Source organism: Pituophis catenifer, unplaced genomic scaffold (genome assembly GCF_029215685.1).
Source record: "Pituophis catenifer annectens isolate HBS135680 unplaced genomic scaffold, rPitCat1.0.hap2 SCAF_1, whole genome shotgun sequence".
Classification (NCBI taxonomy): Eukaryota; Metazoa; Chordata; class Lepidosauria; order Squamata; family Colubridae; genus Pituophis; species Pituophis catenifer.
This window is the reverse complement of record NW_027256881.1, coordinates 337,335,720-337,363,095: the sequence shown is the minus strand read 5'-3', so window position 1 is coordinate 337,363,095 and position 27,376 is coordinate 337,335,720. Positions and strand designations below refer to the sequence as shown.

Sequence of the window (27,376 nt, the reverse complement as noted above, 5' to 3'; positions counted from 1 at the left end):
CACTGGGGTGGGGGGTGGGGGCAGGGGATGGGGAACTGTCGTAACTTTGAATCCAGATCGTAAATATCCCCCAGGGACGTCCATTGTAACTTCAAACTCACAGGTCATAAGTCGAGGCCGAATTCGACCGGTTGTAAATTCGAGGACTATCCGTATTAGAAGCAAATATTGTCAGTCTCTGAGCTTGCCTGTCTTGCCTTCTAATTTCTATTCAACTTGTGCTTGTGGAAAGTTGTGTGTGTGTGAATTCAAGAGGCCACTGTTTCAGATTGTTGAAAAGAGTCTCTGGAAGAGGGGTAGGCAACTATGGACCCTTTACAACCTGTGGACTTCAACTCCCAGAATTCCTGAGCCAGCCGGCTCAGGAATTCTGGGAGTTGAAGTCCACAGGTTGTAAAGTGGTCATTGTCACTCACCGCTGCTCTAGAAGGAAGGAAATATAAAACAAAACCCCAACTTGGATTAGTTGAAATGAGATTTTTTTTAATACTGTACTTAATCCATGCTTAACAGCTTCTTTAAAAAAGAAAGAAAGAAAGAAAGAAAGACAAGGTAACTAAAGCTGTGGCTTTCCCCACATCAGAGATTTTTTTAAAAAAAAAAAACCACAGTGTTCTTACTCAGGGATCCTAATTTCTCTGTTTTCCAGCTGGTGGAGGCAGGAACGAAATTAGTCCCTTTGGGGCCATTTTTTTCTCCCACTTTTGTTAATTTGCCTTTGAAATTCTCCCATTAAAACTATTAAGACCCTCCAAGTTGCTTGTTGGAAAAGTCGCATTAACCTCCAGCTGTTTGTGACAGGCTCGAGAAATGGGTCTTCCTTTTCCAGGGCTAATGATATATGTTAAGGATATTGGTGTTGTGTTACCAACCAGCAGAGTAAATGCACAAGGAAACGTTGCTGAGAGCAATGAATAAGAGATATGCAAACTGCTTTATCAAAAGCTTACTTTATAGTAGAAAAACAGTCTCATAGTCTTTAAACAAATTCCAAGTCTTTGCCAGTTAAATCAGTCCAGTGATACAAAAAGCTTCTTACCACACAAACAGTAGTTGGTTAGAATAACAAACTCACTCTGGTTCACAAACCACAATGGTAGCAGATCCATCCAACGATGATTAGCAGATATCAACTCCTCTCAATGGTAGCATATCATCTCAGCTCCATACACAATGGTAGCATATCACCTCAGCTTCATCATCAAACTGAATACGTTACAATACCTTGCTTAAATACTCTCACAACCAGTCATTATCTAATTACAGCATGACTCAGCATTACAATAAATCAACAAGAAAACCTTTAAAGTAACATAATACATTTACAGATTAAAGTTACAGTACACATATATTGCCTGGACAACTTGTTAGGCTCAAACCATATCCTAACAATATATTAGCTCTGATAAAAGTTGTTAATTAAATATAGAAATCTCACTTTCTCATGTACCCCAAGTACTGGAGTATAACTTCATCCCCAAATGGGCCCTTTAGCATCGGTTGGATTTATAAAAGGTCCTCCTAGAACATCTGAAGATATAAATAAATTGCTTCAGCAGAAAAAAAGTCCCTTGAGTGTATCTTCAGAATTCAGATTGTTGCTTCCTTTAATGCCAGATTTGTAAAGGATGCAGTTCCCTCTCCTTGCATCTCTTACAGTGATAAAGCACAGATTGTAAACCTTCTGAGGAGATTCAATTTGTTCCCTTATTGTATTTGTAAAAGCCGAGCAATCTCAGATTTGAATCAGCGTCATTGAACGCGGAAATATCCACAGAGAGTCTGATTAAATTCAGGAGGAAAATAGTGATGGGAACATCAAATCCAGCATCTCTGGTGTCTTACAGGGACACTTCAATGTCATTTTTGGGGGGCAACAGCATGAATATGTGGGGTCTCTTGGTGCTCTCTGAGCTTGGCTGTTTTTTTGGCAGACATTTCATTACCCAACTAGGTTATTTCATCAGTGATAGCAGGTCGTCCTCATTTAACAACTGGTGGCTTAACAACCGTTCAAAATTATGACAGACTCAACAAATGTTAAAGGTAATCCTTGACTATGACCTCAATTGAGTCCAAAATTCCTGTTGCTAAGTGAAACATTTGTTAAGTGATTTCCCCCCCCAATTTAAGACCTACCTTGCCACAGTTGTTAAGTGAATCACTGAAGTTGTTAAGTTAGTAACATGGTTGTTAAGTGAATCTGGCTTCCCCATTGGCTTTTACTTGTCAGAAGGTTGTAAAAGGGGATCACATGACCCCAGGACACTGCAACCGTCATAACTATGAGTCAGGTCCCAAGTGACTGAATTTTGATCAAGTGAGCATGGGGATGCTGCAACAGTCGTAAGTGTGAAAAACGGTCATAAGTTACTTTTTACAATGCCGTGGTAACTTTGAACAGTCACTAAATGAACTGTGGTAAGTTGACGATTTGTACTTAACGTCTCATCCTCGAAGTTACAACTGCCACATCCCTCCTCCCTGGTCATGTGATCTCATTTCAGGTGCTTGGTAACCAGCTCGCATTTATGATCGGTTGTAGCATCTTGAAGTCATTTGACCACGTTTTCCAGTCTCTTTTTGCTGTTTCCTGGCAGAAGATGACAAAAATCGCTCATTGGCTATTCTGGACTCATTTAACAACCATGTGATTTGCTTAACAACTGCAGTGACTCACTGTAAGAACAGTCACATTCAGTGGTGGAATTCAAATTTTTTTACTACCGGTTCTGTGGGTGTGGCTTGGTGGGTGTGGTGTGACTTGATGGGCGTGGCTTGGTGGGTATGGCAGGGGAAGGATACTGCAAAATCTCCATTCCCACCCCACTCCTGGGAGAAGGCTATTGCAAAATCCCCATTCCCTCTCCACTTCAGGGGAAGGATATTGCAAAATCTCCATTCCCACCCCACTTTGGGGCCAGCCAGAGGTGGTATTTGCCGGTTCTCTGAACTACTCAAAATTTCCGCTACCGGTTCTCCAGAACCTGTCAGAACCTGCTGAATAGCACCCCTGGTCACAGGGTGATCCACTTAATGACCAGAATGACTTACAGCCAAATTCCAGGCTCTATTGTGCTCGTAAGCCGAGGACTATCTATAGGGGGTCTATGACAACGCGCCACAGCCAACTTGCTGCGGCCAACTTGCCATGGCCAACTCGCCACAGGACAACTCATGGTGGGACAAGAGTTATACTAATATCAAAAAAAAATGGTGGAATAGAATTGTTAAAGAAAAAGTGCCAAAGGAAGGACAATACGAAATGTGAATGACAAAAATTAAAATAATCTATTAATTATTTTAAATAATTAAACTGAATTCTCAGGGGGGGACACAGTGCTCCCCTCAGCCTCAAAGGAGAGGGTCGTGCATCAGTTTGAAAAGACTTTCAAAATACACGATGAGTATAAAATCTGATCATGTCTGCTCGTTGCTGTAGAACGTTTTCTTTCTACGCCTTTCAAGAACATCATCTCCACAAAAGTCAGTTGAGCAGTGAACAATCAGACCTTGCGAGTCACTAAAAAGGAATTATTATTACAGCCGGGGACTTCAGGAAACTGATCATGTTACCGGAGTGAACAAAGGTCTATCAGGGAGGTAATGAGCGAGCGAGTTGCGTGACTATCAGCTTATTGAAGTTATAAGCGGCAATAGCTCACTCGGCGCCCCACAACGCTTGCTCCAGGGTTAAATAGAGCTTTGCAGAATTGTTGCCTTATGGCACCCACGGATGCTGAGATGATTTAAATTGTGATTCCTAGTAAATCGGGTGAAAATGTCCAAGGGAAAAAAATAAATTGTCCTGGGCTGGAAACCATAAGCCTAAAAACTGAAAAATTGAAAGGGGAAAAAAAAACAGTAACAAGAAGGCCGCCTTTTTGAAATGCCTAACGAAATCAATCCTCCCGGATGTTGTAAGGGGGGGCTTTTCTGTGCCTTCCCTGTCAGTGGTGGGTTTCAATATTTTTTACTACCGGTTCTGTGGGTGTGGCTTGGTGGGCGTGGCATGCCTTGGTGGGCATGGCAGGGGAAGGATACTGTTAAATCTCCATTCCCTCCCCACTCCAGGGGAAGGATACTGTTAAATCTCCATTCCCTCCCCACTCCAGGGGAAGGTTACTGCAAAATCCCTATTTCCTCCCAATCAACTGGAACTTGGGAGGCAGAGAATAGATTGGAGGGGAGGGGCAGTCAGAATTTTTACTATCGGTTCTCAGAACTACTCAAAATTTCCGCTACCGGTTCTCCAGAACTGGTCAGAACCTGCTGAAACCTACCTCTGTTCCCCGTCTACAACTTGTATGGTCTTTGTAGTGCTGTGTGGGCCACCCCCTCTGGTGGAAAATGCTTCCCCCATCGGAAAGAAGAAGGAGAGGTACAGCGTGCACTCGACCGTCCGATACCAGTGCGCAGAAGGCTTCCTCCAAAGACATATGCCCACCATCAAATGTCACGTCAACGGCCTGTGGGAGAACCCCAAAGTCCTCTGCACAAAACGTGAGTCACTTTTAGGGACGAGGGTGGAAACGGATGGCTAGGAGGCTAGGAAATCTCTCCCTTTCTCTTCCCCTTTCCCGCTTGCCCTCTTGGCTGGGCAGGACTTCAGGTAGTCTGGGGAAGGAAACCTGGGAAAGGGCTCACGGTGCCTTTTGCATTGCGCTAAGAACCAGCACCTCCCAGGGTCGGACTGGGAGGGCTCTTTTGCTCCTTGGGTTGAAAAAAGAATTGGGTAGGTGAGATTCGGGGAGGACGGGGGGGAACGAATGGGAGAAGAGCACCAGAGTATGTCGATACAGGGAGAAAAGTTCTTGAAAAGTATATCCTCCAGATAAACCAGCTCAATTCTTGTTTAAAAAATGAACATGTTCCTTCCTCACTTCCCCTCTTTTTTCTTTTTTATCTCTTCCTTCCTTCCTCCCTCCCTTTCTTCTATTTTATCCTTTGTCCCTCCCTCTTTCTTCTTTTTATCCTTCTTTCCTCCCTCCCTCCTAGTGGTAGGATTCATGTTGGGCCTAGTAGGCCTCCCTGCAGCCTCCTGGGAGCAAAAACAGGCTGGGGGGGGCATGCTGCACCCTTCCCCGTGCCCCATTTTGGGCCTAGTAGGCCTCCCTGCACTTACCTGGGAGCCAAAATGGGGCGCGTGAGGACTACTGGAAGGGGCAGGGCAGGGCCAGCCAGCAATTTAACAACCGGTTCGCTCGAACACGCCCGAACCGGCTGAATCCCGCCACTGCTCCCTCCCTCCCTGCCCTTCGCTGCCTTGCCCCGTCCTTCTCTCCACTTCTGCTGCAATAATTATGGGATTTCCTAGTGGTCTCCCATTCTCAAGGTGTGACCAAGTCTGACTTGCCTTCAAGATTAGCCAAAGGCAGCTGGGTACTCACACCTAGGTCAGGAAGGAACATATTGGAAGGGAGAGGGCATTGGGAGAAATATAGGAGGATAAATGAATATGTGGTACGGATCAGTGAGTTTCTTATTTATTTGATTTATATTCCACTTTTGCTTGTACAGCTGCAAATGGCTTCTGCCTCTTCTTCCCACTACAACAGTTTTGTGGGGTAGGACGGGCTAGGAGAGAGGGACTGGCCCAAAGTCACCCAGCTGACTTTCCTGCCAAAGGAGAGACTAGAACTCAGAATCTCCTGGTTGCTAGTCCAGCAGTTTTTTGCCTTTCTGTCAAACTGGCTCTGGACGGGTAATGTTTGTGCAGGCAATGCCTTTTATAAAAGTTGAGTACAGGCAGTCCTCGTTTAGCAACCCCGATTGGCACCTACAGCTCAGTCATTAAATGAAATGGTTGCTAAGTGAAACCGCAATTATGTTTATAATCATAGTTCAGCTTTCTGTGGCTTTACAGACCTGCCAAGGTCATAAAGGAAAAGACTGGTTGCAAAGTTACTTATTTCATCACCTCCGTAACTGCAAGTGGTCACTAAACGAGACAATTGTTAAACAAGGACTCCCTGCATGTAGAACTAGTCCTTGTTGCATTTACCCCCTAGTCTGGGCTGAGTGACTAATGCCTCCATCTTTCCTGGCTGTTGATTCCTTGTAGCCAGACGGTCCCACAGAACCCGGCGGCACCATCGTCACCACCGCCAACGCCGGCAGCACCACCATCGCAAATCCCGCAAGGACCGGAGGAAACACCAGAAGCAGCGTCCAAAGCTGGACTGGGCAGAGGATGGCAGCAACTACTTTTAACCTCTGACCCCAATGGAAGCACAAGCTTTGACCCCTCCCCCTTCCTGTATCTCCAGTCCCTTCCTCCCCCATCTTCCTCCCGACCATCCAGGATGTGACGGGGTTTCCATGTGTGATGGGAATGGCTGATCGCCTTTTCTTCCCCTCTCGTATCTCTTCCCAGGGCCCACTGCAGGATGGCACAGTTGCGTGCAGCGCATACCCACTAGGCATTCATGCAGATATGTTGAAAACCTGGCACTTAAAAAAAAATAAATTGATTCCAGTCAGGTCGACATGTTCCTCCCGCCTCACCCCCCCACCCCACCCTAGCAAAATTGGGGCGCAAAGCCCAGATTTCTGAGAAGTAACTCTCATTTTTAAAAGAGAAGTTGCAAAAGCTCTTCTTGGTTACAAAGATCTTCTGGAAAATGGGGGCTTAAGAGCGGTGGGATTCACTTATCTTCCTTACCGGTTCGCAAATGTGAGCGCACATGCGCACGTGCCTCATCTACACATGCGTGTGGCCTTCTGCGCATGTGCAGTAGGTGCACATTATGTCAGGGTGGGTAGCGGAGCCTCCCACAGTCGCCGCTACCGGTTCGTCCAATTTGGAGAGAACCGGCTGAATCCCACCACTGGAGCTTAAAATTCAGAGGGGCAATCAAATTGCCCAGTGATTGGAGGAGAGTTGACTGGTTCTGCTTTGGTCTTCTCAGCCTCCCCCCCCTCACCCTGAGTCTCTCCCCCTTCCCCACATTAGAACCTTCTAAAAATTAACAAAAGAAGAACAATGCTTTGCAAAATTTTTGCGTAATTTTAGAAGAGAGAAAGGAAGACATTTTTTCTCAGCACAAGATTCAGGTAGCCTATCTTGCCTCTGCCGAAGGTTTTGGTGTCCCACCAGCATGGACCTGATCAGGTGATGGGAATTGTAGTGCAAACTACCTGGAGGCAGCTGAATTGAGCATAACTGGTTTAAGACATTTTCTTTGCTGCCAGTTCTCTCTTGTTGCTACTACTTTAGCCAGCTTCTGAAAGGATTTATCCAAGGGGAAAGGGGGAGGCTGATTCTATTTGATTGGCATCTGTTCCAGGGCTGGATGATATTTGTCATTCCCACTTTTAAGGAAATAGGTGCCCTGAGATATGGTTGGCTGGGGAATTCTGGGAGTTGAAGTCCACAAGTCCTAATGTTTGGAGACCCCTGGTATGTGGGAATGACCTTGGCAGACCGCAGGGAGAGCTACAGACTGGATAACCAGGTTGTAAAAGATGTCTCAGTCCACAGAAGGACAGAAACCTTGGGAAATGGTTTCTGCAGCTCCCTCTCCCATCTCCCAAAGCCATTCTCACACATCATCACAGGCTAGTTGCATAAACCACCTAGGAGACTAAGTTCCTTAGGCTGCAAATACTTCCAGGGAAACAGAGCTCTTCTTCAAACATGATCTGGGATTCTCCATGAACTAGGTCTCTTCCCCAGAAACCACCCACCCCCCATTTTCTGATCTCATTTTTATTCTATTGCTTTTCTGAAGCATCGTTAGGATGGGGAAGGAACATAGTACATGTTTCTCAACCTTGGCAGCTTTAGGATTCATCGATTTCAGCTTGGCTGGTTGCTGAGGAATTCTGGGAATTGAAGTCCATACATCTTAAAATGGCCAAGGTTGACAAGCACTGCTCCAAGGTGTCATGAATTTCCCACCATGTCCCACAGCTCTGACATAGCACAATCTTGGGCTACTGGTGGAAGATTAAAACAGATGCTGCCTGGCCCAGCAGCTACATTCACATGCATATACTGGCTTTAGGAAATCTGAGGCTGGAGCATGATCTTAAAACAGGTCGTGAAGATGTCAGATCTAGCGATGCTTTCCCAACTCTCCTCAGTTCTTCTTTTGCTTAAATTTTGCAGATATTAGCAATTCTGTATTGTTCTTGTTTTTAGGATTAGGATATGTAGGTTGCTAAACTCAAGTAACCCACTAGATGGCAGGAAGATGCTTGGCTTTGCTGTTTGCTGCCATCTGATGGCCATGAATGATGTGACAACCCATATAAATACTAATCCTGGTTGTTTGCTTCTCTTCGCCCCCGTAAGCACAAAGTCCCCTTGTCAGCAAAGTCCCCTTGATCTAATTTATTTTTCATTCAAACATAATTTAAATTACCTGACTAAAACTCCCCAACCATTTATTAATGTCTCTTTTGGTCACGTTAAAAAAATAATAATAATAATTTGGTAACATTTGTCTGGGGCTGGATGCAGCTTTGAAAGGCAAACTGAATATGCCCAGAATAAACCAATGGAAGGAAAGAAATATTTTCACCTTAAATCAGAAATGGGAAACTTTCAATCCAGAGGATTCAATCTGCAGAGAAGTCTGTGATCAATACCCTGGCTCTTTTTACAGGCAATAAAATGGAAGGAAGGGGCTCAGTAGCATAAGTGTAGCCACCATCTTGACTTTTTTGACCTTGGGGACACTGCTAAGTCAGATCTCTAAATCAAACATGAATCTTTTGAGCCAAAATATCTAGTTTTTCTCTGTGTCACAGCCCACTTTCCTCGGCATCAGCCCTTTGAGGTAGACTATAGGTAGTCCTCATTTAACAACCACAATTGGGCCCGGGATTTTGTTCATTGCGGTTGTTAAATGGACTAACACATGATCTAACTTGATTTTTACAACCAGTTTTTACAGTGGTTGTAAAGTGAGTCTCCATACTCATTAAGCAAATGAAGTAGTTGTTAAGCGAATCCAGCATATCCAATGCATCTTTTTTGCTGGAAAATGGCAAAAAAAAAAAAAAAAAGGATAAAAAATGTAGTCATGCAGTGCAGGACATTGTAAAAGGTTGTAAATGCAAGCTGATTGCTAAGTTCTCCAAATGTCAGACGTGACAACAACAAGGGTGCAATAGTCATAACTTTGAGAATGGGTCATAAGTAATCCGTTGTAACATTGAACAGTTGTTAAATGAGGACTCCTTGTAGGTCAGGAACCAGATGCCACAAGGCATGCTAAAATTCAACTCTGTTGTTATAGGTTATAATAGAAGATCTTGATTCTCCTTCCCCTTGTTCTTTTTTTTTTTTTTTTTTGCCTCATTGTACCTGTAATTCCATCCATTTTTGCATCTGGCTCTGTCCACAGGGAGGATTAAAAAAAAAAAATTCAAAATGGTAGACATAACTTTTTACACGCATCATGCAGCTGCTGCTGCCATCTTGACTTTTTTGACCTTCCCTGGGGACATCCTTGGTGGTTGTTGCTGCATACGTTAATCAGAAGCTTGTTTGCCGTGATGGCTTTCTCTACAAGGAGATGTAGGCCAGCCTTGACAAAAATCTCTCAGTGGCCTCTGCATCAAGGGTGAAATGCTTCCGGTTCGGACCAGATCGCCCGATCCGGTAGCGATGGCAGCGGGTGGTTCGGAGAACCGGTAGCAAAAATCCCTGCGCCCCCCCCCCCACCTTCATGCCCAGCTGAGCCGCACGATCATCAGAGGTTGGTTTTTTTAAAACTTTTAAAAGCATTTTTTTCTGAAACCTCTTCGGCCGAAGAGGTTGTAGAAAAAAAAAATACTTTTAAAAGCCTCTGACGATCCCAGCTGAGTTGCCTGATCGTCAGAGGCTTTTAAAAGCATTTTTTTTCTGCAACCTCTTAAGGTTGTAGAAAAAATGCTTTTAAAAGTAAAAAAAAAAAAAAAAAGTTGGCCATGCCCACCCAGTCATATTACACCCCCGCCCCACCAAGCCACACCCACAGAACCGGTAGTAACAAATTTTAGATTTCACCCCTGCTCTGCATCCTAAGGCCGCAACAGTGAAACTGTGGCCATCCAGATCTGTGAGCACTACAACTCCCATCATCGGTGGCCACTAAATAAAATTCAGTCGATAGGTGTTTTGTGAGCAGGGCACGGCCCTAGAGATGTGTTTGAATTGGCTGCAAAGTACATTTTAATTCAGGATTTCCCGACCTGTGAACTTCAACTCCCAGAATTCCCTGGCTAGCATGGCTGGCCAGGGAATTCTGAAAGCTGAAATCCACGCAATTTAAACTTGCTAAGGTATCGAAACTCTGCTTTAATTCAAGACCCATGATCCTTTGACACTTAATCAAGATCAAAATGTGTTGCAGGAAAGTCTGAGACACCTGGGGGGGTGGGGAATGAAGATGGCAGCTTTAATTGAAGATGCCATTTTGACTTTTTTGACTCTTTCTCTGCCCTCAGCAGATGTCTCTGAGCAAAATGATCAGGAGGGCAATGTCCCGTTTCAAACCTCATCCCAGATTCACCAGGTGGCCTTAAAAAAGCCATCTTCTCTCAGCCTCAATTTCAGAACAGGATTAATTCTGGTCTTGGCCTAGCTTACAGGACAGTTGTCAGGCTAAGCCTTTGAACCCTCGAAAAACGGTATGCCGATACTCAATGTTATCATTGCTCTTATCAGTAGCCCCCATACTGCCATTCGGTGCTCATTCAGAGTCAAAGAGGAAAGTTTAGGGACAGGATGGTGGGGGTGAGTGGGATGGGGATGTGTGTGTCAGGATGGATTGAAAGTTCATTTCATTTTTTTATCTTTTTAAAATGGCTCTTAATGTTTCAATCTGGACATCTTTGGCTGAGACACACTTGCAAGGATGTGTAGTTGAGGGAACAAGTGTTTATGGAAATTCTCAATCATCCAGGTCATGGTTTTTAGTTTAATGCGATTTATATGCCGCCCTATCTCCAATGGATTCAGGGCAGCTCACAACAATAACGTCCCAAACGTACTTTTCCAGAAGGCAACAGGACATTCTTGGGGTTTTTTTTTTTCCTTTGAAAACATTTTGCTTCTAATCCAAGGAAGCTTCTTCAGTTTGGATACTTCTTGGATGAAAAGCGAAATGTTTTCAAGGCGAAAAACCAAGAAAGTCCAGTTGCATTTTGGAAAATAACTTTTGGGTTGAGGAAACAAGATGCAACAGGGGAGGAAAAAAAGATATTTAACTCCTGGTCTCTTGCTGTGGATTTCCAGCAGATCTGCAGAGCAATAAGAGCAGAGAACCCACCTTGATATTGATGCAGTGAGTGGAAAGGAATGTAGAGGTCATCTAGTCCAACCCTGGGCCTTCTCCATGCAAGAACATCAAAGCAGAATTCAAGGAGATGGCCTTAACTGTTTTCCACTGAAAAGAGCTTCTGCCAGCCCCAGAAAAAATGTAGGCCTCCATCAACAGACTCGCAATTAGGAATCTTCCTCTAACAAAACAATGCAAAAGATTATTGTCTCAGGTTGCAGCAATACCTTTTAGAATAGACCCACCCCAAATGTCCCCATTTTGGGGGGGAGGTGGTTGGAGGGTTTGGGGAGGATTACAACGGATAAAATGCACGTCTTAAGTGACGCAAAGGCCTAAGGAATCCATTTTGTCCCCTTCCCTTAATGGATACCACTTTTGGAAGGTGGCCCTGTCCACGTGGCATTTTTGGAGCATTAAAATCTGTGGCCCTGCAATCATCAGCCACGTTTTGCTCCAACATCTACAATGCTAATTTGGGTGGGTGGGAAGAAAAGCATTCTCACAGGTCCTTTGGATCAGATACCCCTGCGGGCAAAACATAAGTCAGCCTTTTCATCGTTCCTCCTAGGGTTTCAATATCACTACATCTGTGATTCTTTGAAATACTTTGCATCTCTCTGATCGGAAAAAGGAAAGAAGCGTTTGTACAGGAGATCAGATAAATACAAGAGAGGAAGTTTCTGGGTAAACCTCCAGAGTTTCTCCATCACCGGAAGTGTTAAAGAACCCCTTCCCCTTCTAAAAATTGGAATGCTTTTTCTTCAGTCTTTATGAGATTTCTCCCCTCCCCCATATCTTGGCTATTCAGGGCACTTCCAGATCATCAAGGACACTTTCAGCTGTTTTTGATTTAATTATCTTCTGGGATCCGGCCAAATTCTTTGGGGCAAAATGAAATTGGATTCTGCTGTCCCCAGGTTGCTGTGAAACGGAAGATATCTTTTGGCAGCTTCAATTTCTACTCACTTCTCTGTAAGGTATAACAAGAATTTGTTCACGATTTCAATAAAATGTGGATTGAACCAAAACTTAGGCTAAGCAACGTGATCAAACACCACTGCAGAACGTGTTTGGAGAACCTCAAAATTGTGCAGTCCCAAAGGTGCTTTTTTTCAAGAGGCAATTGGACTTTCTGGTTTTTCTTTGAAGACGTATATACATCTTTCCATTCCCCACCATCCAGTCAGAGCTGAAGAAGCTTCTTGGATGAGAAGTGAAACATCTTCAAAGAAAAAAACAGGAAGTCCAGTTGCCTCCTGAAAAATAGCACCTTTGGGACAACTGTGACCTGGATGACTGAGAATATCCATAGTCAAACTTGTGCTAAGTTTGGCCTCCAAAAGGGTGGGAGAGATGTTGAAAGTTAACATTCCTGCAAATAAAAATGCTAAAATTCCTCCTCTGCTGTGTTCCAGAGATGGCTTATATTTTATATGGAACTGAAGTTATTAAAAATAAAAAGTGTACAAAGTTTTATAGGCACCCCGTAGGGAGGCTTCCTTTGCCACAAATTATACTACGTACAGGATAGATTTTCCAAGATGAGTAGAGGTAGTTCTCGATTTAACAATGGCAGCTGGGACTGCAGCTTCCTTCGCTATGAGATGCAGTCGCTCAGTGAGCCAGACCCATTTTTAACGTCATTTTTTTGCCATGGTTGTTAAGCGAATCACCATAGTTGTTAAGCAAATCCAGCTTCCCCCATTGGCTCTACTTGTTGAAAGCCCCCTGGGAAGTTTGCAAATCACAATCAAATCGCCTCAGGATGCTGCAGCTATTGTAAATACATGGCAGTTGCCAAGCTCCCAAATTTTGATCACGTGATTGTGGGATGCTGCAGTGGTCGTAAGTGCGAGGACTGGTTGTAAGTCACTTTTTTTTCCACTTTTTTCAATCATTAAATGGTTGTAGGTGTAGGACTAGGTCTTCCTGTACTCCTTGTACCCACCTATATTGATTTCAATTGGGGCTTGCTTCCAAGCCAAGGCCTAAAGCAGGGGTGGGGAACAACGGCCCTTTTATGACTTGTGGACTTCAACTCCCAGAATTCCCTGTGCTGGCTCAAGAATTCTGGGAGTTGATGTCCACAAATGATAAATGGGCCATCGTTCCCCACCCCTGGCCTAAAGAATTAATATAAAGATCTGGTGAAGCAAAATTGTATCGGGTGGCAGCTGCAGAGAAGAAGGGGTCAAAATGGTGGCCACACTCGTAGTTGTGCCATGAAGCCATGGCTGCCATCTTAATTTTTCTGACCACAGGGATGCCCTTGACAGGAAGGATTTCAATTGAGGAAATCTTTTTATTTGTCTCAATTTTTTTTTTCAGTCCACTCAGTGGAAAAAGCAGAGTTCCTAAAGTGGTGGACTTGTCTTTGTTGGTGGCTTTCAAAAAAGCAGACCATAGAATTACTGAGCAGTCATACTGGAGGACCTGTTTTCCAGCATTGACAGAAGGTTAAGACTAGATGACCTTTGAGGTCCCCCTCAATGCTAGAGAGAGGAACAACCCAGGAATGGGTGGCAGGAAATCTAATCCTGTTCCCTTAAAATGATCTTGCTGGAAGCTTCTGGTGGGTGTTTTTGTTCCTGAGGCCATCTGCGCAACCCAGAAGACTTCTGTGCCAGCCACATCCTTTGCGAATGCAATTACTTTTTTGAACTGTTTTCCCTGCACAAGCGAAATGTGTCACATCTGAAGCTGGGTTTGACTTGTGGGTGTATGTACATGTGTGGATGTGTGGATACACAAAAAGTGTGAGTGTGGTGTGTGCAGTCAGCACCTTTCCAACCTCTGCTGTTTCAACATAACTGCAGTGTCCAGTCCTCCTCTGTGTGTAACCCCTCCCTTCTGCCCCTTGGGTGGTTTTCCCCCCCCAAAAAAGGGGGGGAAGTGGGGGAGAGAAAACAAGGCCCTTGCGGTTTCTGTACTGCTGGACATTTTAATAAATTTTTTTAACAGTTCCTAAGACCGCGGTCTGCTTTCTTCCATCATCACTATCTCTTCCAGAAGATTCGCCTCCAGGTTAAAGTGGCGGTTGTGTGAAACGTGCACACGAGCTGCGTTTCCTGCAGAAAAGTGCCAGGGCTTAATGGACTTAAAACATATAGGACCATATCTGTCTGCAAGACACGGCTGGCAATGAAACTCATTTCCCACCAATGTCCCTTTTAAAGTATAATAAATGACAAGAATGAGAAAACAGCAATGCAGCCTGCAAATCATTTTTACGTGGGATTTGATTAGGGTTACCAATGCAAACATTATTTGGCATAATGCAGTCCCAGGGATTGGGGAAGCGAAATGAACTGCAAAAGATGGATAAGCAAATAACTCTTGGGAAAATGAGCTCAAAAAGTGGGGGAAGGGGGGGGGGAGAATCTGAAATCTAGGCAAACCCTCTTTCTAGGATCCGTATCACAAGCCTGAGCCAGTTTTTGAGTCTTCCATCATAGGAAGAGGAGAGTGCAAAAGTTGGCTTGAAACTCAACATTTAAACAACTAAGATCATGGCATTTGGTCCCATCATTCCTGGCAAATAGAAAGGGAAGAAATGAAAGCAGTGACAGATTTTATGTTCTTGGGCTTTAAGATCACTGCAGACTGCAGTCATGAAATTAAAAGATGCTTATTCCTTGGGAGGAAAGCTATGGCAAAAGCATATTAAAAAGCAGAGACATCACCTTGCCGACAAAGTCAAAGCTATGATTTTGTACAGTGGTGAGCAGCAGCCGGTTTGACAACTGGTTCGTTGTTAACTCTGTGCTTCGTGTTCACACATGCGCTTTGCGCACACGTGTGCCTAATGCGCTTGCACGCAGTGTTCAAAATACAGCAATTTGAAGCTCAGCTGCTTACCTTCTAAGGCAGCCCCGGTAAGTAGAACAGTGGAGGTGCGGAAATCAGCTGTGCCGCACGAATCAGCTGAGCAAGAAAGAATGAAATACGGGACAGGATAGGCAGGTAGGTGGGGCCAGCTGGTTGTCGGAACTACCGGTTTCACCCGAACCGGTCTGAACCAGCAGAAACCCACCACTGGTTTTGTATGGCTGTGAGAGCTGGATCACAAAGAAGGCTGAATGCCAAAGAATGGATGCTCTTGAATTGTGGGGTTGGAGAAAACTTGAGTCCTACAGACTGCAAGGAGCTCAAATCAGTCGATCCTAAAGGAAACCAATCCTGACTGTTCTTTGCAAGGACAGACACTGAAGCTGAAGCTCAGATGCTCTGGCCACCCAATGAGAAGAGAGGAATCATTGGAAAAGACCCTGATGTCGGGAAAGTTGGAAGGCAAAAGGAGAAGGGGAAGGCAGAAGATTTTAACAGAATATAACAGAATGACAGAGTTGGAAGAGACCTTGGAGGTCTTCTAGCCCAACCCCCTGCTCAAACAGGAAACCCTATACCCGTGATGGTGAACCTATGACACGTGTGCCACAGGTGGCACGCGGAGCCATATCTGTGGACACATGAGTGTTGTCCTAGCTCAGCTCCAGCGCACATGTGCGTGCTGGCCAGCTGATTTTTGGCCTTCCAAATTCCCAATTCCCACTGGAATTCAGGAAACAAGCCATTTCCGGCCTCCGGAGGGCCTCCAGGAGAATGGGGAAGGCCGTTTTTGCCCTCCCCAGGCTCCTAGTAAGCCTCTGGAGCCTGAGGAGGGGAAAAAATTGGCCTTCTGGTCCTACCGGAAGTCGAGATACGGGCCATTTCCGGCCTCTGGAGGGCCTCGGGGGGTGGGGAAGGCCATTTTTGCCCTCTCCAGACTCCAAGAAAGACTCTGGAGCCTGGGGAGGGTGAAAAATGGGCCTATCGGGCCCACTGTGCCATCACATGCCAAAAGCGGGGGAAGCGCGGGGGTCACGCGCGCATGCGCAGGGGTGGGGCACAATGAATCATGGGTGTGGGCACGTATGCCCCCATGCTCCCCCTGCTTTTGGCACCCAATGGCAAAAAGGTTCGCCATCACTGCCCTATACTATTCCAGACAAATGGCTGTCCAGTCTCTTCTTAAAAGCCTCCAGTAATGGAGCACTCAAAACCTCTGAAGGCAAATCATTCTACTGGTTAATTGTTCTCACTATTACAAAATGCTTCCTTAGTTCTAGGTTGCTTCTCTCCTTGGTTAGTTTCTATCCATTCTTTCTTGTCTTGCCTTCTGTTATTGGGGGTTTATCCAATAGATCAGAATGGCACTTTAAGGGAGCCTTTAGAGGTTTTCCATCGTCCAGATCATGGTTGTCCCAATGGTGCTTTTTCAGGAGGCTACTGGACTCTCCTGTCCCTTTCTTTGAAGACATTTCGCTTCCCATCCAAGAAACCTCTCCAGCTCTGACAGGACAGTGCGGAATGGAAGGATTTATATTCCTTACAGACAGCTGATTAAATTGCAAACTACAGGAACCAGGAGTACCACTCAGGAGACCCTGAGGACACAGATACACCTCCAAGGGCTTCAAGACCCTCTAAAAGGATGCAAATGACCAGCTGTCTGCAAGGAATATAAATCCTTCCATTCCCCACCATCCTGTCAGAGCTGAAGGAGCTTCTTGGATGAGAAGATTAAATGGTTAGTATCTCTGATGCTGTGAGCATGAGTTTGGGTAAACTCAGGGAGACGGTGGAGGACAGGGGGCCTGGCGTGCTATGATCCATGGGGTCACGAAGAACTGGACATGATTTAGTGAATGGGGAAGATCTTCTGCGCTCTAGATTCTCAAGACAGTTTTTATAATGGAGGCATTATCCCTGACAGATTAAAACATGAGCCAACAGTGTGCAGCAGCTGCCTGAAGGGCCAATGCGATCCTGGACTGCATCAACAGTGGTATAATCTTGAAATCATGGGACCACTCCTAGGACAGAGTCCAGTTTTAGTCACTATACTACAAGAAGGATGTTGGGGAAATGGAATTATTCTCAGTGGTCAAGGGTAATTTAAGAACAAACAGCTGGAAGCTTGATAGAGGGATAATCTAAACTCCTGATCTATAAGGGAGAATTTCCTGACTATGAGCTATGGAGCAGAGGGCCAGTCTGCCTCTTGTAATCATGGGACCTCTTATCACTGGAGGTTTTCGAGCATAAATTCAGCAGGCATTTGTCTGTATTCCTCCCAGGGTAGGGGGTTGGACTAGAAGACCTCTAAGGTCCCTCCCAACCCCATGATATTACTATTCTATTATTGTTGCTGGGTCTAATCAGGTTTGCCATCTTATTGCCATGAAGAAAGTCACTGAATTCAGGAAAATGTGAGGAAACAGTCATTCTGATAGCAGATCTGGGGGAGGGGGGGGCAACTGATGCATATCTGGTCCCAGGTTGTTGGCTGTTCTCAGCTGCTTCGTTTCATTTCACGGGAGGAGCTGACCAGGTAGATGTTCACACAGGCATACTAGAATAGAATAATTTAGTGTACCGCTTGAAGGTTAATAGAGGCTGCAAGCACCTTTTCCAACACATTTTATTCAAAAGCAAAAGCTTTTTGTGAGCTGCAAACTGTAATAAAAGGTGCTAGTTGGAAAAATTGCAACCAGACCCATTCTGGGGTTGTCTGATAATAGAGATCATGTGGTTTCAACCTTTTTTTTTTTTTTTAAACTGTGGAACGTGTTAAAAACATTCCTGGAATCTCCAATCAAGAAGCCAGTGCTTAGAAATCGACTGTATTTGGGAGAACTAACAAAAACAGAAGGAGGTTGGATGGAGAGAAGCTAGTCCTTTCATGCCTTAAAGACTGAGATCGATTGACTAACAACAGTGAGAAGGTGAGACAAACAGACAAACTCCTCTCCTTCTCTACCTGTTGCCATTTGCTCAACATGTGGTCAGACAGACTTATAGACACCAAAGGATGACACAGAAAGAAGGGAAAGGAAAGATAGGGAGGGAGGGGAGAGAGAAGGAAACCAGAAGAGGGAGAGAGAGGAAGAAGAAAAGGGAGGGTGGGAGGCAGGGGTGGGATTCAGCCAGTTCGGACCAGTTTGGGCGAACCAGATGCTAATTTTACATCTGGTTTGCCAAACCGGTAGTTGTAAGGACTGGCTGGTCCCGCCCACCCCACCCCTGCCAGGACTCTCCACGCAGGACGTTTTGGATGCCAAGTAAGTGCAGGGCCCACATGGAGGCTCTGGGAGAATGAAAAATGGGCCTCCTGGAAGTTCCGGAATTTTCCAGCCTTCGGTGGGCCGAGGGAGCCCATTTTCACCCTCCCAAGAGGCTCAAGAGACAACTCCAGAGCCTGGGGAGGGCGAAAAATGGGCCTACCGGAAGTTCCAGAACTTTCCGGCTTTCGGAGGGCCTCCGGAGCCTGGTGGAGGCCGTTTTTGCCTTTCCAGAGGCTCAAGGAAAGCCTCCGGAGCCTGGGGAGAGCGAAAAATGGGCCTACCGGAAGTCTGAAAACGGGCCCAGTTTTGGCCTCTGGAGAGCCTCTGGAGCTTGAGGGAGCCCATTTTCACCCTCCCAGAGGCTTGAGGAAAGCCTGGGGAGCCTGGGGAGGGTGAAAACATGCCCCCCCCATTGGTGCAGGAAGCCTAGTAGGCCTTGCCCATCATGGCCACGCCCACCCAGCAACCAGGCAGAGAACCGGTTGCTAAAATTTTTGAATTCCACCCCTGGTGGGAGGGAAACAGAGGGAAGCAGGAGCTAGAGGAAGGAAAGGGAAACAAAGAGCTAGGGAAAGAGGGAGGGAGAAAAAAGGAACAAGGAGGGAGGGAAAGAGGAGAGGCAAAGAAGAAAAGGAAGAGGACAACAGAGAGAGGGAAGGAGAGAAGAAAAAGAAAAGGAAGCCAGAAGGAGAGAGGGAAAGAGGTGTAGAAAGTTAGCACCCACCCCTCTCCTAGAAGAATGAAATATTTTGGGAAATATTTTAAAAAAGGCAGAATATTGTATTTCCCTAAAGGAGAAACATGCTCTTGGAAAGCAGCCCCCACCTTTCCTAATAGCCCCAGGAGGACTGGGCCAGCCCATCTACAAGACAAAAGACCTTCAGCTCCAGGGTGTTGGGATTAAGACATGACCGACCAGGACATTATAGGATTATCTAGCAGCAGGGCTCACTGCATTGCAAAATCTAAGGACATTGCACCACCCAGCAAGCTTCTGTTGGAAGAAATGTCCATCTGGGTTCAGTTCCAAGTGGGGAGAAAGACACTGGAAACATGGAGGCTGTTTGGAAAGGTAGTTTAATGGTGGTCAGGACCACATGGTTTGAAGGGCAATTGAGCACATGGGGGGGGAAGAGAGAGAGAGAGAGAGAGAGAGAGAGAGAGAGAGAGAGAGAGAGAGAGAGAGATATTTATACCCTCTCTTGGGCTTTGAATTTGAGCTTTTCCTATTGGTTGCAGTCAGACTCCCATGGGGCTATATGCAGTCATAGCTGAGATTGTCTGTGTCTTAGGCTTGGTTGAATCTTGCTGGGTGATTCAATGAAGGGCAATTTCCTATTGTGGCTGAATGGCTTTGCCCTGAAGGATAATCCCATCATCCTGGAGCTGAGGTCTTTTGTTTTGTAGATAGACTGGTCTTTTGTCTTGTGGATAGGTTGGCACCAAAATATCTGCTGGTGGGCAAGGAGCTGAGGCTCTGAGTTTATGTCTTTAGAAACATGTTTCTCCTTTAGAGAAAATATAATATCCTGCCTTTTTAATATTTCCTAGAATATTTCATTCTTCTAGGAGATGGGTGGGTGCTCACTTCCTACACTTCAACCAGACAACCTCAGCTATGACCCCTGCATTGCCCCATGGGCAGGGATGGGATTCAGCTGGTTCAGACCGGTTTGGGAAAACCGGTAGCTCCGATGATCAGATGAGCCTGCCTGCCCCTGCGCTAGATCAAGTTCAAAGCCCAAGAGAGGGTATAAATACCCCTCGCCCTCAACTCCATGTGGTCAGCTGCCCAGGACCTCAAACAGAGCCTTGATGGTACAGTGGTTTAATGCACCCTGTTATTAACACAGCTGCTTGCAATTTCTGCTGGTTCGAATCTCTCCAAGGCTCAAGGTTGACTCAGCCTTCCATCCTTTCAAAGGTAGGTGAAATGAGGACCCAGATTGTGGGGGCAATAAGCTGACTTTGTATAAATATACAAAAGTATGAAGGCTATTGCTTAACGCATTGTAAGCCGCCCTGAGTCTCCGGAGAAGGGCGGCATATAAATCAAATTAAAAAAAAACAAAACAAAACCATGTGGTCCTATTCATCAATAAACCATCTTTCCAATCAGCCTCCATATTTCCAGTGTCTTTCACTTCGCTTGGAACTGAACCAGATGGATATTTCTTCCAACGGAGGGAAGGAAAGAGGGAGAGAGGAGAAAGAAGAAAAGGAAAAGCGGGAGGGAAACATGGAGAGAGTAACATGGAGAGAGTAAAGAAAAGGGAGAGAGGAGAAGGAGGAAGAAATGGGGAGAGAAGGAGGGGGAGACCAGGGATGGGCTGCTGGGGGTTCGCAGGGGTTCAGAAGAACCTCTAGCTAAGATTCTGTGCAGTTTGGAGAACCCCCAAATTCCACTCCTGACTGGCCTCGTCCACCCTGCCCCACCCCTCCCAAGAGTCCCCACGCGGTCCGTTTTGGATGTGGATAAGTGCAGGGCACACGTAGAGGCTCAGGGAGGGTGAAAAACGGGACTACCGGAAGTTCGGGAAGCCCATTTCCGGCCTCCAGAGGGCCTCTGGAGCCTGGGAAGGCCATTTTCACCCTCCCGGAGGCTCAAGAAAAGCCTCCGGAGCCCAGGGAAGGCAAAAATGCCCCCCCACCATATTGCAGGAGTCCGATTAGGTCACGCCCACCATGGCCACGCCCACCCAGCAACCCCTTGCTAAAAATTTTGAAGCCCACCCCTGGGGAGGAGAGAATGCAGGATGGATGCAGAAGGAGCTGAAGAGATAGGGAGGGACCAAAAAAGAAGAACGAGGGAGAGGGGAAAGAGAGGGGAGCCATCTTCCAAGCCAACCTGGGCCAGGATCAGCTTTTGCTCCCTGCCTCTTCTAGAGTTCAGTGAACTTCCCACTGAACTTCTTCAGCGAAGCCCGACTAATGATGCCAAGCTGTCAAAGAGGTTGCTGGATGTTTTGTATGGATGGCCGTTAACCACGATCTGCTCATTATGCTGCAGTATCCTCCAAGCAGGAGGCAGCTTTTCTGGTGCATTAATGAACTCGCTCGCTACCAGCCTGCATAAAACATACTCAGCTGCTCCGCACCTGGGATGAATCTTTTCCAACCCTTAGAGTGTGACATTAGCCCTTTTTTCCAGCAAAAAGAAAAAAAAATTTCCCCCGAATACAGATCATTAATTGGCCCATCACTCTTTTTTTTCTTTTTTTTTTTTTGGCAATCTTTTTAAATGAAGGTTGCATATTTATTACAATTCTGCTGCATGAGGGCCAAGATTGGACCAGCCAATACAGTGAAAATGTTACCCTTTAAGATTTAGTTGCTTGTTTTCCATGAAATTTATAACTTTTCAGCTCCAGAAAGCAATTGATCTTAGGGTAACTCAGTTGAACAGCTTGAAGAAATTCAGCAATTACTAGTTTCAGATCTTGGTGTGAACTGCCTACTTTTCCACCACAGAAAAGAGAGAAAAATAAAAAAAAATAAACACTACTAAAAACAAAATGATAAAGTTTCGAAAGTCTGGCACTGGCTTCATCGATCAACTGAAATGTGTCCTGTTTTCTTTTTTTAAAAAACCAAGGCTCTAGTCCTCAAAAACCTTAAAAGTTTTCTTAGCTTTTACTTAATGATGGGTAGTCTTTTTGTAATGGACATTTTGTAAACTCCCTTTTCTGTTCTTAGAAGCAATTAAGTAATTACAGAAGCAAATACCCCTTCAGAATATGTTTGTGTGTGCATATACATATATATATATAAGGTAAAGGTTTCCCTCACACCTATGTGCTATCATTCCCGACTCTAGGAGGCAGTGCTCATCTCTGTTTCAAAGCTGAAGAGCCAGGGCTGTCCGAAGATGTCTCCGTGGTCATGTGGCCGGCATGACTAAACGCCAAAGGCGCACGGAACCCTGTTACCTTCCCACCAAAGGTGGTCCCTATTTTTCTACTTGCATTTTTTATGTGCTTTCGAACTGCTAGGTTGGCAGAAGCTGGGACAAGTAACTGGAGCACACCCTGTTATGCGGCACTAGGGATTCGAACCGCTGAACTGCCGACCTTTCAATCGACAAGCTCAGCATCTTAGCCACTGAGCCACTGCTTCCCACCATACGCAAACACACACACCTATATGTACAATCTGCAGGAATCTGAAATAGTGGTGACAATGAATAGGCAATGCCGGTAACACATCGCTGGCTTGCTGAGCTATGATTAGCAAAAAGCTCGCTTCAATTACAGAAAGTGTGAGAAATATCACAGTATTTTCTGGACACGCTCATACCTCTGGGTTCCAGAACCTGGCCAGCTTTGACACAAACATGTTTTTAAACAATGTAGAATAAGATCAAGATCATGTAAAGTATTAGTACCCCTCTATACTGCACTCATTAGATCACACTTGGACTATCACTATCACATGGTGACCAGTTTTGGTCACCATGACAGAAAAAGGATGTGCAGAGAAAAGCAACAAAGATGATTAGAGGACTGGAGGCTAAAACATAGGATAAATTGGGGGCAGTTGCAGGAACTGGGACTGTCTAGTCCAGTGTTGGTTAACCTTTTTGGTGCCGAGTGCCTAAAGCACACGCATGCATGTGCGAATGCACACGCGTGTGCCCAGCCCCCCCCAAAATGCAATGTGAGAGCTTCCCCGCGCATGCACCCTGGCCTCCCGTTTTGGCTTCCAGGTTGGTGTAGGAGGCCTTCCAGGCCCAAAATGGGACGCGGGTGGGGGGCAGGCACACATACAAACCCCCAAAATGCAATGTGAGCATCCCCCGCGCATGCACCCCGCCCTCCCATGCATGCGCGGCAGAGACCTGAAGACCAGCTGGCCGACGGGAGGCACGTGTGCATGCACAGTAGAGTTGGGCTGGGGCGACGGCTGGTGTGCTAGGCGACATGGCTCCATGTGCCACTTCGGGCACGCGTGCCATAGGTTCGCCATCACGGGTCTATTCTAACTAAGAGAAGGATTAGGGGTGATTTATCTTGTAATTTTCAGAAAGTTCCTTTTCATTCGGTTCTCTAAATTCATGATTATTCCTGCCCAGAGAGCAGGGGTGAAATCCAGCAGGTTTTGACAGATTCTGGAGAACCGGCAGCGGAAATTTTGAGTAGTTCGGAGAACCGGCAAATACCACCTCTGGCTGGCCCCAGAGTGGGGTGGGAATGGGAATTTTGCAGTATCCTTCCCCTGCTGTAGGAGTCTGCATACGTGCAGGAATTTTCCTATCTTGGATGGCAAACCTCAGATAAGGAAGGTTACATGCACGTAGGCACCAGGAAATGGCATTAGAAAATAAGACCCTAAATCCGTAAATAAGAGGAGCAAGAGAAGAGGAAGTGGGATATATGTTATACTTTAACTATAGCTAAACATTGTAAGCGCTTAAGCAAGCAGTAATGGTTAACCAAAGATTTTAGTTACTTGGAAGACTTTTGTGAGCCAATGATATGCTGCCAAGTACTCTGTGGCTAGAAGTAACAAACTATATAATGTCACTTTGTAAAGCAATAATATACCACATATGTCCTCAACCTTTGTGTGTGTGGTCATTCAACACCCTGCCATGCCCACCAAGCCACACCACGCCCACCAAGCCACGCCCACAGAACCGGTAGTAAACAAATTTGAATTTTACCACTACCAGAGAGGATTCTGAGGTAGCATCAGCTCAAGAAAAAAATGTTCAATAAAATCTAGAAAATCAGTTTGGTGTAATGGTTAAAGTATTAGAATACAAAGCAGGAAGACCGCGAGTTCTGATTCTCCCTTCGGCATGGAAGCTGACGGGATGACTTTGGACCAATCACCAGGAGACAGTGAGTTCTAGTCCCGCCTTAGGAATGAAAGACTTTGGCCAGTCCAATCGACAAGGTTGTTGTGGAGGAAATAGGAAGTGCAGCCTTGATGCGTATAAAAATAAAGGTGGGGATATAAACGTAATACAGGTAGTCCTTGACTTACGACTACACATTTCCATTGCTAAGCAAAACAGTTGTTAAGTGAGTTTTGCCCCTTTTATGACTTCTCTTGCCGCAGTTGTTAAGTGAATCTGGCTTCCCTACTGACTTTGCTTGTCAGTAGGTCTCAGAAGGTGATCCCGTGACTGCAACCGTCATAAATATGAATCAGTTGCCAAGCTTCTGAATTTTAATCACATGATATGGGGATGTGGCAGTGGGTCATAAGTTTGTAAAACGGTCGCAAGTCACTTTTTTTCAGTGCCATTGCAATTTTGAACGGTCACTAAATGAACTGTTACAAATCGAGGATTGCCTAAATTAAAATAAATAAATAAACATTTTTCAAAGAAAGACCATTTCTCTGTGGGTTTCCTGAAGATGAGCAAGGAGGGAGTTTTTCTTGTGCCTTCCGTCATCCATTGTGGAAGATAGTCCTCAACTTGCAACCATTCATTTAGCAACCATCCAAAGGTACAACGGACAGTCCTCACACATCTGTCTGTTGCAGTGTCCCTGCAGTGACACGACCCACAATCCAGATGCTTGCCAACCAGCTCGCAATTATGACAGTTGCAGCATTCCATGTTTTTCAACCTTCCCAACTGGCTTTCAACAAACAAACTCAATGGGGGAAGCCAGCAGGGAAAATCACAAGACACAGTCACATGATGTTTCACTTAACGACATCATGGTGGCGATTCGCTTAATGGCCACAGCTACAAAGGTTGACAAATCAGGTACCATCACAGGATGCCGCATTTAACGGGTTAACAATGATATTTTCCGATCCTGATTGTGGATATAAATCAAGGACTACCGTGTTTCCCTGAAAATAAGACCCTATCTTATATTTTTTTGAACCCCAAAATAAGCGCTTGGCCTTATTTTCGGGGAGGTCTTATTATTTTGGGGTGCGTGGAGCAAGACAGGGCTCCTCTTGCCGTCTTACCTGATTTCCAGCTCTGTCTCCCTAACCCTAACCACAGGAAATGGCAGGGATCAGCTGCGCATGTGTTTAAATATTTTCAGGGAGGGCTTATTTTTGGTGGGGGCTTATTTTCAGGTGGAGCTTATTTTAGCGCATGCGCTCAAAAGCCCGATTGGGCTTATTATCAGGAGATGTCTTACTTTTGGGGAAACAGAGTAGTACATTAACCATTACACCAAATTCTAGGTTTTTCCTAGAATTTACGGGACTAGAACTCACAGCCTCCCAGTTTCTAACCTTGTGCATTAACCACTGGATCTAACTGGCTGTGTAGTAACTTCTTCCAGCATCGCACACAGTTGTGGAAATCCAGTGGGGAAAAAATTCATTTTAGTTAAATGTCTCCCTAATCCTAATCAGAGGAAATGGCGGAGACCAGCTGCGCGTGCATTCAAATATTTTTGAGGAGGGATTATTTTCGGGGAAACACAGTACCTGTATTAACACAATTGCACTCGGGTGTTACCTGGTTTGCTTACAGTGCTTTCAAACTCTGCACACAAACAGCTAAGCTCAGAGAGCATCAAGGATTCCACATCTTAAGTTTGCCAGAGCTGAGAAACACCGATCTGGATCTTTGCAGTCCATATTGGTAGCCGTGAACCTGGCTCAGCCCTCCCAGTTTTCTCCCTCTGCTCCAAACCAGTTGGATTACTATCTTTCAGTGTGAGAAAAATAAGAATTATTCCTGTAAAAGCATAACCTGAATTACGCCATTTTAAAATCATGTTAAGGCTTTGTTTTACCTTGTATAACCTGATTATATAATTTAGCTGACATTTAAGAACATGAGAAAGGAAGTGTGTAATTCCTGTGTTTTTGAGAGGATGTTTATCTTGCAGGAAATATGCTCTTGGGTTAACTTGCCCTCATTAATTAAAGGAAGTACGCAATTGATGTTTTTGAGGGGTATTTCTGTTGGGAATTGGGGAATTTCCAGGGTGGATTATGTACTGCATATGTTATATAAGATGTTATGTAAGATCTGAAACTGATTCCCAAGGTACTTTATTGACGTGTATTCTGATGTTCCTGAAGACTATAAAAACTCGTGTAAATTGTTTTATTTCCGTCTTTCTCTATTCCAGAGAGAGAAAGGCCCTTTGCAAAGTAAATAAAAACTCTGTCCCAGGATTATTTTAGTCTCTGTCTCTTTAAAACGGTAATGGGATCTACCTGTCGACCACATTCAGCTAATTTTTTTTTTTGCCACTGTTTGCAAACCCTGAGTGAGGAGTGCCATTTGGGTCTGAAATCCATCCTCATCCCAACATATTGCACATAGGTTTTATTCAGAGCATCAGCTGAGTACAGGATGACTTACAGAGTCAATGCAAGCAAAGCAGACATCGGTATGATGGACGGGACCAAGTCTTTACTGTCCAGTTCCCACAACCACTGGCTGATGGGAGAGTTGGCTCACCCGCGAGATTTCAGCTTTGTGGCTCAAAACAGGACAGGCAGGGAGGAGGGCTTTCCACCAAGAGCCGGTGGTTGCGACATGAGAAAGCAAGACAACGGAAAACTTGGAGGAGAGCAAAGGAGAGAGATCTGGCTTCTCTGCTGTAGTCAATGCCTTCAGGATGAAAACTTACAGATAGATTTAACAGAGTTGGAAGGGACCTTGTAGTCCAGGGCTCTGCAACCTTAAACACTCAAAGAGCCATTTGGACCCATTTCCCACAGAAAAAAAACCACCGGGAGCCACAAAATCCTTCCCGTGCCTGACTATTTCTTGAGCGCCCACAAAACTAGCATATGTAGTTGAATTAAACGTTCTGTTTTCTTCTGAAACTTTTCTTTTTTTTTGGATTTATCCATGGTTGGCCTACCGGGGGTTGAAAAGCTCAATAAATCGCGTGCTGGCGGATGTTGCACATTGGTGGTTGGGATGCATATTTTGAGTGACAGGGAGCCGCAGCAGAGGGGTGAAAAAGTCACACGCGGCTCCAGAGCCGCAAGTTGCTGACCCCTGATCTTGTCCAACCCCCTGCCTAAATAGACCCTACACCATTTTGG

The 27,376-nt window shown here is 45.3% G+C and overlaps 1 protein-coding gene across 1 annotated transcript in view; it reads left to right on the top strand.

Annotated features, from left to right (window-relative positions):
- Positions 1–6,220, top strand: part of NCAN (neurocan) — a 107,304-nt gene extending 101,084 nt beyond the window's left edge. Inside the window, exons 13-14 of the mRNA XM_070931820.1 lie at positions 4,321–4,503; positions 6,069–6,220. Coding sequence (XP_070787921.1) covers positions 4,321–4,503; positions 6,069–6,220 — 335 coding nt within the window. The remainder of the gene's footprint in view (positions 1–4,320; positions 4,504–6,068) is intronic.
- Positions 6,221–27,376: the final 21,156 nt, after the last annotated feature.